Source organism: Corvus kubaryi, unplaced genomic scaffold (assembly GCF_017639235.1).
Source record: "Corvus kubaryi isolate FWS band 111438036 unplaced genomic scaffold, C.kubaryi_AGA036_p1.0 37334, whole genome shotgun sequence".
NCBI lineage: Eukaryota > Metazoa > Chordata > Aves > Passeriformes > Corvidae > Corvus > Corvus kubaryi.
Window position 1 is genome coordinate 1,776,504 of NW_024581108.1, and position 15,466 is coordinate 1,791,969.

Below are 15,466 nucleotides of genomic sequence, written 5' to 3' on the forward strand. Positions count from 1 at the left end.
ACCATTTCTTTATTTTAATTGCACTCACTTAACCCACTAAAATCACCAAACCCTCCCTCTAGATGGTGGCAGTACACCCTGCATTACATGCCTATGCAAAACCAGCAAACAACACAAGGTGGGACAGAAAAATCTATGCTGAAACACCAGGCTGCAGCTGGTGAATGAAGGTCTACACCTTACTGTGATTATGTCATGGGCATCAGATAAATTGGGATCCTAATCTGAGAAATTACAGAAAAATAGGAAGTCTGGACAAAGCAAGAAACAGTAATACAGAAGGCAGCAGGTAGGTTTAATGAGTAGTTACCCAGTAGCAATGTGTGTGCAGTTGCCATGCACACAGGGGTTACTGAGGCAGCCATCTGCCTGGGACTGGCAGTGGGGATGGTGGAAGCCCTCAGGACACACACACCGAAAGCCGTTCACCTCGTTGATGCACGTCCCACCGTTGTGGCAAGGGCTGGATGTGCACTCGTCAATGTCTGCATTACAGCGGGGGCCTAGAGGGAAAAAACAGCACTTACTAGGCAGCATTTCTTAAAAGAGTGTTTGCTTTGCATATCTGCAAGAACACACACTGAGACACAGCCCAGGGAAGCCAATGCAGCAGCATGGAGCTCACATGCCTCCGTGCTTTAACTCAAGCCAAGAGAAGCATTTCTGAGAGATGCAGCACTTTCCTGTGCCTGGAAAACAGCACTTGCACTCAACCAGTATTTATAAACCATTCAAGAATCTCCACTAAAAATCACTGGTTAATATTGATTAGGAAAACAAAAATCACTCAGCTGTATCATGCTTGCAACAAACCTCTTGAGCTCCACTTGTCACAGCCCTGCTCCTCTGTTTTGAAGTACCTACCCTTTGAACAACCAATACTGCCCAAATGTCTGCAGTAAATACAGTTCTTGTGGTTTATTGCGCAAAAGGGGCTCTAAAAAACACCGTTTCCTGTTTTGCCTGCCTCTGATTACGACTGCAAGATCCTTGAAGTAGTGACCAAAAGGTCTTGTGAGGCTGGAAAGCTAAACAGAGTGAATGATGCAGTAAGTTGAAAGCATTTTTGACATAAGGAAATGACAGAGTAACAAGACCCCAGGCAAGCCAGCTCCTTAAAGACTGGAATATGCCAATTCATCATATTACTGAATTATTTTAACAACACAACAGTAAGAAATTCAGCAGGATAACAAATATGGTATGCCAGCAACGAAGAAGAGTAGAAGGCATGAGTGATCAGGATCAGCCCTCATCTTGTTCTGGGGACTAAGAGTACCACCATGCCAGAGCCGCAGGAAGGAAGGAGCATCAGAAGTTTAGAAAGACCCCAAGAGAAAAGCACAAGACACATGAAACCTTTTAATGCTCTTTCTAATGCATTTCAGATCTATTCTAATCAGAATCATTCATTAATAAACAGTGACAAACGTGATGAGAAAACTGTTATGAACAGTACCAGCTGCCTTACAACAATTATTTTATATTACCTCCCATGGCTCAAAACACAAAGTCCCCTATAAGCAGTGGTGAGATGTACTTTAGTCGTCAGAAAGAGTCCTGATGTTGACTTAAAGTTCTAAACATGGATCCAGAAGTGTCTAACCACTTCTTTTTTCAGCCCCACTTTTACTGTACCAGAGAAATTTTATAGTTTAAAAAGAAAAACAGAACAGACCATGCTATGAAAGAAAAGTACTGAAAAAATCAGGTTGTTCATCTGGAGACTTCAGAGTGGGAAGCAACTCATGAGAACACCAAGTTAATGCTTTGATTTCACAGAAATAGAAATACAGTTCATGGTCAAAGCCCAAGGTAGTGTCTAATCAAACACCTCTCCATATTGTCCACAGTCTCTCTGTCCCTGGAAAGAGGCTGTAAATAATAAACCAAAGTCATGTGGGTTTATGCGTTATAAAACCAAGAACCATGAATTGGACTTAATTACCTAACAAGAATGGCATTTCACAGCACAGATTAGGCCATTTTTCTGCTTAGTAGAACTGGCTGTAATGTAAGACGCTAAGATCCAAAGATTAGAAGGATTTACCGAGATACCAACTGAATCCCTTGCAGTCAGTATGCAAAGAACAGCTTCCCTGGCTACTCGGATAACTATCTTCAAAACAATTCAGAGCTCTTGGATAGCTGACTTTACCTGTAAATCCAGGTTTGCAGGCACAGTTGTAGCGATTAATGCCATCAATACAGTCCCCGTGAATGCACGGGTTACTGGCACAGTCATCAAAGTTATTTTCACAGTTTACTCCTGGATTAAAAAAAAGGAGTTAGAGGAATAAGGAGGGCATATCTTACAAAGAAGGCAACAAAGCTATTTCCCCAAAATAGCCAAATTAAGAATCCCACCTGCTTCAAAGTTACATTGGGGGCAACTTAAACAGGTGATGATGCAGAAGCACTGCAACACCAAGGAATGTCACCTGAGTCACTGGGTGCTCACTGAATATGATCCTTAACTTGCACTAAATATTTAAACAAAGGAATAAACCTTTTTGAACGCTATGCCTAATTTTTCTGCGTGCCTGATTTTTTTGGAGTAAAGAGGAAGCAAATTCTCCCAAGATCAGTTGCAGTACCAGTGAGGCTTAGGCAATCCAGGCAAGCACACCAAAGTTCAGCAAGGAAAAGTAATGTGAAAATGATACTCTCGTATCATAACCTGTCTCAAATTTAGCACACACCAAAGCACACAAGAAATTACTACATGCTTGAATTCTGTTTGACTCCAAGCCTTCCACTTGGGTTTTATGTACCTGAGGTGCCCAGCAAACAGTTGCACTGGTAGCCATTGACCAAGTCGATGCAGCGCCCTTGATGGAGGCAAGGATTACTGTGGCACTCGTCTATCTGCTCACTGCATATGGCACCCATGTAGCCAGGATTACAGATACACGTGTAGGAATCAATCCCATCCTGGCATTCCCCATGGTGACAAGGATCAGGATCACAGTTGTTGATGTTCTCCTCACAGAGAAGGCCAGTAAAACCTGAGGACAAATGAGCAGGAATAAGTAAGAAGTTAACTGGTAGGATGCTGCAGTGAATATAATGCAGGTATGGAAAGAATTGTATCAAGAATCAGCAAAGTGGCAGAGAGCACAAAGAGTAACTGGGCACCTCAACTGCATTTCCAGCTCTGGAACACAACACTCTCCACTGTTCACAGCATTACAGAATAACATCATGCATGGAGAACCCTGGCATTGGAAGTGGTCACCTTCAGTTTATTTGGAACAGTAGCCATGAGAGGAAACATGTAAATCTCCAACAGAAATATTTACTTGCATCAGTATAAACTATCTGAAGGCACACTCCTGCCATTATTTCCTCTACACAGTAACAGGGGGACAGAGTGGGGCTGACCTTGTTAGAATGAGAAATTACTGTGAAGATGCTGCTGACACCTTCCCAAGGGAGCTCCCTTGGCTCATGGTCAAAGCTTCTGCAGCTCTGCTTATTAGAAAGTTTCTTGCCTCTTTCGTTGGGAAACTTTTGAGTAACTGGAATCAAGCACCAACTGCAAATTTATTGAAGGCTGCATGCAACCTCTTGGTTAGGAGGAATGAAACAAGCAACAATTTGGCCTGTTTCACTCTGCTTCAGCTGGGAAACATCCTGAGCAACAGAGACAGACAGAACCTATGCACAAAAAGGGCTAAAGGGTTCAGGAAGCTAAGAGCAGCAAACAACTCCCTCAAAAGCCCTGTTTTCCATGACGGAGCAGAGATATATGAGACAGGGACAATTTCAAAAAAATGGTTTTCAGAGCTGCAGTTTTGGAGCAACAGCTCATGCTGCCTTCCAGCAGCTGAAGATCAGGAAGGTAGAACTTCAAATTTCAAGACACCAGCTGGAGACTGATACAAACCAAGCTGCAGGGAATTTCAACAGCTGAAGAGTGGTTCTCACCTGAGTATTATAAGTGGATAAGAGGCTCCCCATTTTTCATACAGGTTTGTGGTTATTTCTGTGGTCAAACATACCAGGTGACGGCTAACATTTCCAAGTTCTGCGAACGTATGCTTGGATGAATGGGTGTGGAAGTGGGTGGGGAGAGGGAAGGGAAGCTAGTTAGAGAGATGGATATAAAAAGATGTTAGGGAAGGAGGAAAAACAAATCGATAAGGGGACAAACAGTGGCAGAGGGGGGAAAAAAAGAGAGCAGAGACAAATAAAACAGGAAGGACCTGAAACAACTCAAGAAAAGAAAAGCCATGATCTACCACTGGGAAGGAGAAGTGGAATAATGCCAGAAGGGAAAGAAAAGACAAAAAGCAAGCAGTAAATAGAGCTATCTGTACAGCATTTGGCCAAACATTTTGCAGTTTTCAATCACGTCAGCAGCCGGCGATTACCATTCAGGGAACAAACATATCACTCGTATTATGAGATTAATAGAGCAAGAACATACTCAAACATTATTGTCCAGTAACTGACCTGCCCCCATGAAGAATTCCACATTTCAGAGTTACAGAAGGCTGTCAATATTAAATATAATACTTAGCACACGTTCATTCAAAAGTCATTACCTTGCCTGCTATTGTGGCTCAACTGAGCCACTTCTAGATCAGGTGTATTTCCTGGATCTCTTATAACTGAACATACCTCACCAAAACATGATTTCTCTCTTTGCAGACAAGAGTTAGACTAGGAAAAAAACATCTGAATATAGAACATGAGAATCCTTCAGACAGGATGGAAAACAGCCCTAACACAGAGTCCCTCTTCCATTTTCAGTCAAAGATTTAACCAAGGATTTTACTAAGAACTGCTGCTTCAGTAACATGCATTTGGTTGCTTTCAGCCTAAAAATGCTCCATACATCATTTGCCTTCATGGAAGTAGTTGTTTTCCCTCCTCAGGTGGGAAATCTAGAATTTCTGTACTGAGGTGATTTATGCAGTTTTAGTGCCAAATTCAGAATCTGCTTTTCAAGGCACATCTCTCTACACTGTCCTCCTCCCCACGACCCAAATCCTCCCAGGCCTGATAAGCTCTGCACTCTCAGTGAATGAAAGCAACCAGAACACACATCAGCTTGAGAAAGACTAAGACAGTTTCCAAGTTTGGATAAGATTTGAGCTTTTTCTTCTTCTTGCAAGTGTCTGCTTAGTTTGTCACATGAAGTAATCAAAAGGAAAATTCTGATCACAGTAATTATTCCTCTCCTGGTCAGAACTACTGCATTCTCCTTCTTCCAACAAATTCAGTGCCTCTTCAGGAACTTTGGGAATGGTAGAGACCATGTGTGTGAAAAGGCAGACTATTTTTAGGCTAATCTCTCCTACATTCTGTGCAGTGAAGTCAAATTTATCTTAATTTTTTTATTGGAATGATTCAAAATGAGAAAAGTTGCACATAAATCTAACCAACCTCACTGCACATTGCTGGGACTAAGATAACTCCAGGAATCGTTCAGCTTCTTCCCTAATGGAAGAGCTAAAGCCAATGCATTTCATACCTGAATCTCTATCATGAGCAGTGTATCAGGCACCCTTGACTGAAAGCAACCAAGAGTAGTTCCTTACTGAGAATTAGAATATAACAGCTCTGAACCCTCTTATTTGACCAGATGTAAAAACAAAGATAAAAACACATCTACATCATCCCTGGAGGTCAAAAGATAACAAAATCCTATAATTAAACCTGGCGCTTCTAAATACGTAATTTACCAGGCATTTAAAAAAACCACCTGAGTTCCAGCCACAGCTCTATCAAAATTTTTGTGTGATACCTGACAAATCATTTCAACTATTCCTTGGCAGGCAGCTACTATGTGGTATTTCTTCCACAACTGTTACTGCATTTCAGTCTTAGCCTTTTGACATTAAATAGCCTGATGCAACAGAAATCAGAATGCACAGTAGCACTGCTCTGTCCATCTCTTGGTTTTGAACTGTACATGATATTATCTGACTTGGGCGAAAGGAAGGTAAGCCACAGATAATAGCCTTCGCACTGATGTTTTTCCATATGTGGAATCCATAGTTAATACAGAAGAAGCTGTCATCTTCTGGGAAGCAAAAGATGGTGCTGAAAGAGGGAGACCAGAACTCCCACTAATTGCAAACTTAACTGCCACCAGTGAAAGGCTTTCTCTACTTAAATACTCTTCCTTGCACAAAGGAGTAGACAAAGCTTCGCAACAAACAGCCAGCATTTCAGAGAAAGAAAGAAAGAACACTGACATCTTTGTGACCAGCCTTTCACGTATTTAGGTTACATGTTATGTCCATCCAGGGGCTCTGAGCACAAGACTGACCTGTGGCACACTGGCACTCATAGCCGTTGGGGTGGTCAATACATTTGGCTCCATTGAGACACGGCGTGCTGGAACAGTCGTCTATGTCAATCTGACACACAGCACCACTGAATCCTGCAAGGCAGACAAACAGAAGGAAATCCAGGATCACTCAAAGGAGTTCATATAGACAGCTGCACTGTCAGGAATTATCTATTAGCAAATCCTCAAACCCACCCAAATATAAGATCAGCAAATCTACATTCAACAGCATCATTAAGCACACACACCATGCCCTGGGTGGATTGGTTCCTCATCCAACCCACCATCCAAAGATTCTGTCTTCCAGGTCAAAGGAGCCTCAGCTTGAAAACTGAGATGGCCAAGTCAAACAGAAATAAAGCAGATAGAGCACAAGTGGTGTCCACCACTGGACAGTATGCCTGCCTGTAAAACTGAGAGCCCACCAATAAAAAACTTTCAGGCAATCGAAGCAAGTAGCTAAAAATAAAACAACAGTGAATACATCACTAAAGCCTTCAGACTAGAATTACTACAGCAGTATGGAATGTGGTACAATATAGCACTGTAACTTTCAAAACACTTCTTGAAATAGCTAACAAACTATTGACAGGTGATGTCAGATGATGCAGAACCTTGGGCACTCCAAGAAAAAAAAAATCAGGAATTCTTCCTGGAGGAAGGAACCAAAGCAAGAGCCTGAACATCATTAGTCAATAAGAAGGGATGTGAGCAGGCTTTTGTCATGTATATTCTGAACTCGAAATTTTTTGTAAGCCATGAAGAAGACAAGTGATGTTCACCCTACAGCTAACATTGATCCCTCAGCTCAGCACTCTTCCTTTTCTAGTGAAGCCCAATCCACCTCCCTCCTCATGCAAGCAGCATAAACCATACTGATGCAAAATCACCTTCTGCCTAAAAACCTCAGAAAAAGACAAGAAGCATGCAGAGGGTCTGATCTTTAAAATGTGTTGAGAATCTCACTAAAATTTCCACAATAACAGAAGCTTGTGTTGCCAACTTCCCTTTTGGATGAGGTGTCCAACTGTGTGTTTCTCAATGCTTACCCAGTTATAGGCACAATATTATTGGAACCAATACAGGACTATTCTTATTTAATAGCAATTGCAACTTACTCAAACAGGTGCTGCCCTAAGAACAACAGAAACTCACAACAGAAACTCACAAGAAACATATCACCCACAACATCTGTGCAGTTCTTGGTAGGGTGAAGCAGGAAAAGCTTCCAGAAATAAGAACTCACCAGGAGGACAGACACAGAGGAAGCGGTTGACTTTATCAAGACACACTCCATTGTTCACACAGGGATTACTCAGACATTCATCAATATCTTCTTCACAGTGAACACCTTTAAAACCTGTTAAAAAAGTAAAAATAAATAAGAAGAGGTGACCAAAGGCCTTTGAAAGTGCCCTTGAGAGTCTAACTGCCTCTTACACCAGTGCTGAAAGTCTAAGTAGAGTTCCATTGCAAGTTTGCAGTCTGGACAGAAACTATGAGGTAAGAATAACACCAGAGGTTAAAAATGGATGTTGAATGAGTAGGTTTCACTGTTGCTGAAGATGCTCACCTAATCATCAGCAGCAGAAGTCTATGCTGAATTCACACCTAATGTTTTCTTCCACTTGAGAAGGGGTTATGTCAATTACTTTGAAAGGTATCAATACTATCAATATATATCAACAATATATTACTTTATACCAATGTAACGTAAAAGGTATATAAACAAACACAACAGATAGTTTTAGCTCAAGGGCTTTTAGCTAATGGCAGAGTACAAGAAAAATATTAAGAAGGGTGAAATACTTGGAACTAGAATTCCACCTTTCAAAACAGATTATATGCTAATAAATACTATATTAATAAAAACTCATTGTAGTTGTCAAGGTATCAGCTGATCACCTGCAGGCATCACAATTCTTTATTTATATTTATATTTTTAGTACTTTATAAGTCTGTGCAACTGGCAACTTGCATCCTTTTCTTTTTTCACCACTTTCTATCAAGAGTGCAAAATAGAAGACTAATACTGGTCATTGGTTACATTGGCCATACAAATTTTACAAGCACAATTTCAATCAAGTAGCTTCCTTTACAGTTATTTCCTCAGGTCAATGAGAACTTACATTATTTGAGATATTTCAAACAAAGAAAAACCCCAAACAGCATTATCCCAAATTGTCACATGCATACCTCAAAACACAGTCAGTCTCACACATGCCCTTTACCAGGTATAGTAACAAATATGTTCACACATACTCAGCTCAGAAGGCTAACTTCCTTCGCTGATGCAGAGACTGGTTTCTGTCTCAGTCCTCTAATTGCTTTCTCCCTCCCACACACAAATGCCAGGTCCTCCTGGCTGGTGCCACAACAGCAGGCTCTCTCCCACTATTTAGCCTCATCCCTTTGCAGCTTTGTGTTCCACCTCAGCAGAGCTGGCAGCCCTCCCTAAGCTCTGCCTTCTGGGTTCTTCCTTTGCTGGAAGTCCCATCTGTGTCAGAAACTCCCCTCACCTGGCATACAGAGACACGTGAACCCTCCAATTTTATCCAGGCAGGTGGCATCATTTTGGCACGGATTTGAGTGGCACTCATTGATGTCCATCTCACAGCGAGGTCCTGTGTAGCCCTTCAAACACTCGCAGTGGAAAGAGCCCTCTGTGTTGACGCATTTCCCGGCGTGTTCACACGGATTGCTGTTTGCTGCAAGAAAAGAATATACATGTGTCAAAACCTCTCCTCAGAGCAGGAAAGCCACAGCACTCTTTATTAGTCATGGTCTTTTCCAGTGGGCATTCCTTTCTGACAAGTAATACTGGGGAAAGACTGTTCATCCTTCTGGGGAAAGGCTGCTGAAGAAAACAGTGGCAGTTACTTGCCTGTCAGGGGCAAAAAGAAGGAATGCTGTCACTACCAGGAACCAAAGGAGTAACTCTGCTTCACATTACTAATGACAGTTCTTAAGAGAAAAGTATCAGCTAGCAGGGATTAGAGAACTAATGATGCTTTCAAGACCTTATTTCCAGATCATATTTTACATTTACTTCACTCCTGAGGCTGACAAGATGCTGCCACAGCCACAAAACAGCCAAACTTGTCCTTTGTGTGTTTTCAAAAAGGAACAGCACTCTTGTCCAAGGCAGACAGAATAAAATTCAAAGAAGCGCTTCTTTCCAACTCTTTCCATGAGTGCTGGTTAGGCATTACCTTCACGCATCACACTCTAGAAGCATGAACGAGCACTCACAAAACTGTAAGTAAGTCTGTAAGAGTCCAGTTAATCCCCAAAACAACACAACAGCATGCTATCAGAGAACTACAGCTTCAAAAGCCCACGTGGTCACCAGTCTTGGAAGGCACTCAAAAGATCCAGCCATATTCTGGCTGTCAAACAGCCTTGATATATTTCTACTGAGGCCGTAGCTGCTACAGCTCCCACATGAACTGCGGTACTTTCACTGCACCCTGCAGTTCTAAGGGACAGCTTAATTATCACATCTGTTTGCATGCACTCCCCACACAATGCTAAAGCCCTCTTGCACAAGGAAGAATAGTTAAGCATCTTGCTGCTTTTCATACTCCAGTTCAAACATGGACAACTATTCTGGCTCAGCCCTTTGCCCCAGGTCTCACACAGGGTTTAAAACACAACCAAAGACACTGAAATGGAAGGGGGAGAGCAGGAAAGGAGTCACACTTGTGTGGAGAAGCTATGACAAAATGTGTATTTTAGCACTCACAGAGAGCAAACAGAAACTCACCCATTGCACATTCATCCACATCCTCAGTGCAGTCTGCTCCCTTATGGCCTTGAGGACAGGTGCAGATGTAGTTTCCATTCACAGGGTTGGTGTCACACAGAGCACCTTTCTGGCATGGATTGCTAACACAGGCATCATCCAGGTGGCACAGAAGACCTAGAGAAGCATCCAAGAGTTTATTAAAAAAGAGAAATGAAGCAGTCAGACGGTATTTTACAAAAATTCCATGTCCTGATATTTCAAATAGAGACTCCCACACCTAGAAACTTGAGCAATATCTTACAGGCTTAAGCCATAGGGAATTCATCACACACTTAAAGAACATTATATTTAAATACAAATTCTGTTATTTTAGAGGTGTCTCCAGCACTTCTGAAGCAGTAAAATGACTGACCATTATCAAAATTGCTTCCTTGGAGCAGTTAACTAACTCTTCTCTCAAGCCAGCAGGATAATTTTTCTGACAGCTGAAAAGGTGCCCATGAAGCTCACTTAAACTCAGATATGCAGATCACTTTTATTTCCATGTAGTTAAGGGATACACTTTCACCTAACCTAAACCAGAAAATTTTCCACTGTACCAGTGAGGATGCCCAGATCCTCACAGAGTCACATAAAAATATCTAAATGTGCCTTCTAGACTCATACAATTATTATATGGGCCATAGAGCAAGTCACACTCACGTGCAGCTTCTCAAGCAAATACAGATTCTGCCAATGGCTAGAAAAAGATCTTTTCTTGCAACCTAAACTGTAGTAAGTTTGTCTGCTAGCCTGATACAAATACTTCTTTGTCCCAGGCTACAGGGGTTTAACAGGTCTTTGCTCATGAACAGTGCTTTTCCTTTTGTTCTTCCTGGTTTGGTGGCGAAGTGCGTAAAATAAACACTTTAAACAAGTGCATAAACCCCAGGAAGCACCTTCCGTGAAGTACCAGACTTAAGCAAGTTTTCTGCCCTTACCTGCCTTTCCCTCTGGACAAATGCAGGAGAAAGAAGCCACTCTGTCGATGCAGGTGGAGCCATTGGCACAGGAGGCAGTGAAGCAGTCGTCGATGTTCTTGCTGCAGTCGTCCCCGCTCCAGCCATTGACACAGACACAGGCATAGCCTCCGTTGTGGTTGGTGCAGGTGCCCCCATTCTGGCAGGCATTGGGCTGGAGCTGGCATTCATCCACATCCTCAGTGCAAAACTGGCCTGGTGCACAGAAACAAGCAGGTTTAATAACACTTCACACACTCAGACTCATGGAGGTTCTTGTACAGACAACATGACCAAAGGGGATGCTGTAGTCCAGCTTGATTGTCACTCCTTAATTCCAGCACATTTGAGTGCCAGAACTTCCACAACACTGTCATCAAATTAGGCAAAGACAACTAGCATCCCTAAATGACCCCAAAGCAGGAGCTGGACTGCAAATGACTTTAAAAAGAATGACTTAAAAAAGACACAGTGTGAGAGCCAGCAGGCAGGCTATAGCACATGAAGATACATCTGCAAGGAGGTGAGAAGCAAAAAGAACGAAGGGCTGCCTTGCAGGGCAGCCAGAGGGACTAAGAGAGAAGATGGCATGACAAGAAAATCTTGGCCAAAGTAGTATCAACAGGCCAGCAGCAAGGTAACACTGGTCAGGAGAACTTAATTCTTTCCTATATAATTATGCAATGAAGATTACTCGGTGAGGAAGAATAGAATTCTTAAAACTCTTCTACCTGTAATACTCATTTTCCTTGCTCCAGGTATTGTACAGACAACCACAAATACATGGGGGTTTCTTGGTTGTTGAGGGGTTTTGTTTTTTTCAGTCACAAAATAAATACTCTAAAAATGTTCTTATGACTGGCGATATTAGAGAGAAGAAAACCAATGAACACTCTCAGGGAGGTTTAAGGAAAAGGACCAAAGGACCAGTAAGCATGAAATAATTTTCAAAGGATACTGAACTTTACAGTCACATCTGTGGAAAGCTCTGCAATTCACACTTAGTGAAGTTTTTTTTTTTTTTTTGCTGAAATCCATCTTGCTCTGACATCAAAATCTGGAGAATCGACCACTTGCATTAATATTTTGCTTCAACAGTTATTCACCTTCCCCATTAAAGTTGTACAGTTTATTTTTAAGCCAAAATTGTTTAGCTGAAGTTTCAAGTCATTTTGAGTTTCCTGAACAGATAAAATTTCATGAGCACCAGCTCATTTTTTCCCAGGCTGGCATATGGGTACACATGTGCAACCACAGAGTGCTGGTCACAGTCCACAATCTTCTTGATAAACTATTTCTCCCCTTTCAGTTACATTAAAAGCTCTCTAAGCACTAAAATATTGCCCTTTTTTTTTTTTGAAGTTTTTTTTTACACTTCTTGGTAGCTTGCTTTTGCCACCCTTCCTAAAACATTGATAGGATGCACACAGCATCAGAAGATGGCTCTTTATCAGAGAGTAAGACTAAATTTGTTTGATGTGACCTTCCCCTCTTCCCCAGCTGACACCATCTCCTCTCCCACTATCTTTCAGCAGCTTTCTGTTAGTTGGGTCAAGACTCTTCAGTAAATCTGCTGCTACCACAAGATTCTCCATTTCTCTTCTCCAGCTACTCTATCTGCTGCACACTTACATTTGCATGGAATTCCCCTCATATTCCAAGAATAAGAAATTCAAGAGCAGGCCATAGATATTCTCTGCCAATGCACCTGGGCTCCAAATTATTATTATTATTCAGGCTTGCCAAATTAAAAATACTTATTAGATGTTGATAAGTCACCTTGTTCATTAATGGCACAGAAATAACGATGCAAGAGCACAGACACACCCTCCTCCAATATGCCAAATTGGAACATTTATCATGAACAGGAATCTAAAAATGTCCAAACTTAACCATGTTTAACCATCTACTATACCCATGATTCCTTTTGTTTTCTACGTACTTAGATAATCTTAGCCTTTGATGCTGTGAGATCTGATTTTTTTTTCACTTAGTAGCAAAGAAATAAAACTATTATTAAAAAATTAAGTTGCACAACTGTGCTCTGTGCATATGTTCCATTCTCTGGTAGGACTACTTCAAAACAATAATTTTATCACTTGAAAAACCATAACAAAATTTTGACAGTAATAATAATTACAACAGAGTTTTCAGAATCAATCTTCAATTCCCGGTTTGCTTAGTGAAACAGTTGGGGAGAAATCAAACCCTTGCTATTGTTATCTGTAAAACACCTCTGTGCATTATGAACAAACAAACCATGCATTTGTCATACTAGAAATGGTTTGTTTAGTGTTGGCTTATCAGTGGCCACCCTGAAAAGAGTCAGTGAGCTGGGGCTGGTTCTGAGCAGTCACGCGTATCTCTCAACTCAACACAATCGACTTGCTTCAAGAAAAAATAATCAAGACATTATTTGCTTATTATAAAAGTGATTTTCCTTCTTTTCTTGGAGGGGGCCCAGCCCAGATCAAAGGACGCCCTCTCTGAGGAACTCTCGCAGCATTTACATCCTTTTGGCTCAGCCAGCCTGAGCCGCTGCCACCAACGCGTGAAGAGGTTTTCAGCCACGCCACTCCACAGTGTGATGCCTCTCAAAAAAACCACTTGCCTTTTGACTAGCTGAAGGGAACTCCTGAAATATATCATTCTATGGACTTTCAGCAAGGGTGATTGAGTGTGGGAGTACATGCTTTCAGTTTGCATCTTTTTTGCTTTTGGGGGTTTTTTTGTTGTTGTTTGTGAGGTTTTTTTAAGCAAAGATAAGCACACTACTCCCCCATATAAACTATCAGGGCTTGGTTCTGACTTCACACTTCAAGTGCCACTAGTAATACCAACATTTAGGACTTTTCTAGCTTTTTTTTTTTTTTCCACTAGTACTCATTCTCCACTTCTAGAAAAGACAGTACCAAGTGACATCATTGATGTCCTTACAATACCCTATGTCCTAGGTTATTCCATTTTTCTGCAGCCATAAACTAAAATAAACTTTTAAAAGGTCTATCAATGTCTCCACAAGAGAAGAAAAATGCAGAGCTTAAACTTCTTCAAGCAATTGAACTGTATCTCAAAGGCATAGCACATTTTAGCTGCTTGAATCTGATCCTCACTTAGCTTCTCTGATTGCTAATGCTCCTTTTGCAGCTACCAAATCACAATTGTATTTGTGTTTAATTATGAATATGAATCAGAGCCCCAGCTTAATAGTGTTTGTTTTAAAAACAAAGGAAATTCAATTCAATATATTAAGAGGCATAAATGAACAATTAACTATTGCTTTTACTATTGAGTATTTTAATGAAAAGACCTTGTTCTTAATTGAAAACTTCTGCCAGGTTACTGAGATTTAAAATCAAATGAGACAAGAGTTCTCTGAAGCAGTTTATTTATGGGATGTTGCTTTAACTGTAACAAAATTAAATATACTTATTTGTAGCCATATAAGTTGGCAAGCTTATTTTCTGCTTGTTAAGAGTTTCAGGAAGAATCAAGTCCTTCATTCACAGAACTGAAATTCAACTTCCAAGTGCAAAGGCCATTATGGATTGTACAAACTGCACAGTGTAATACACATCCCCGCAACCAAGTGACTTCTGAATGCCACAACTACTGAATGTTAAATCATCCAGCTGCAAGTTTGTGTAGGTGTTTCTTTTCTTGTGCTCTTGCTAGTTTCAATTAAATTTCTAAAAGACACATAGCAACAAACATAGGCTGAACTAGTGAAGTACGAATACACTAACTGAACAATATTTTAATGGAAATGTAGAAACATACACGTAAAAGACAACAAGAAAGGAAACAATTTACTCCAAGAAAGTGATAAAAACCCAGCCTGACCTTGATATTTTCAGAGCCTGGGAAATCAGTAAAATGCCAAGTCAGGTTCTAAGTGACCTTGTACAAAGTAAACAGCTAGTCCATGTGGTATTTCAAAATTGAAAACTAGAAGTAGAAAAAGGGAACAGCCTTCAACCCTTAGCATTTTTTGCCCACTATGAAACTAAGTTACTTCCTGCATATTTCCCCTCAGAAAAGCCATATGGAATAAGTCAGACATATTTGCTGCTTTGATTGCTCCCATTTTTAGAGCCTCAGGAACTGCAAGGAACTGCAGGAGCTTCTCTTTTGGCAGACATGGGGTTCAAGGCCTCCCTCAAGTAGTTGTACCAGATCTCATTGATGAGAAACAGCCAGTCCTTCTCCATGTCAGAAAGAAAATAAAGCCTGATTAATACAGGTAAAGCAGCACACAAAATTAGAACAATCCTACACAAAGCGAGGAGCATTAGCTTGAACAAACAAGTCACTAAAACAGTCACCCTGGAAAGGAGCACCAGACATCTCCAAAAGCTGATCCTACCAAACCTTAGAGGGGGCTTGCATAAATCTCAATTCCAACTGCATTGATCC

The 15,466-nt window shown here is 41.1% G+C and overlaps 1 protein-coding gene across 2 annotated transcripts in view; it reads right to left on the reverse strand.

Annotated features, from left to right (window-relative positions):
• NOTCH2 (notch receptor 2) overlaps nucleotides 1–15,466 on the reverse strand; it is an 83,126-nt gene that overhangs the window by 32,418 nt on the left and 35,242 nt on the right. For both annotated transcript variants that reach the window (XM_042029820.1, XM_042029821.1), the window contains exons 6-13: nucleotides 11,033–11,266; nucleotides 10,071–10,226; nucleotides 8,824–9,012; nucleotides 7,551–7,664; nucleotides 6,284–6,397; nucleotides 2,775–3,008; nucleotides 2,159–2,269; nucleotides 311–503 (exon numbers count right to left, since the gene is read on the reverse strand). In XM_042029820.1, the coding sequence (XP_041885754.1) occupies nucleotides 311–503; nucleotides 2,159–2,269; nucleotides 2,775–3,008; nucleotides 6,284–6,397; nucleotides 7,551–7,664; nucleotides 8,824–9,012; nucleotides 10,071–10,226; nucleotides 11,033–11,266 (1,345 nt within the window). The remainder of the gene's footprint in view (nucleotides 1–310; nucleotides 504–2,158; nucleotides 2,270–2,774; nucleotides 3,009–6,283; nucleotides 6,398–7,550; nucleotides 7,665–8,823; nucleotides 9,013–10,070; nucleotides 10,227–11,032; nucleotides 11,267–15,466) is intronic.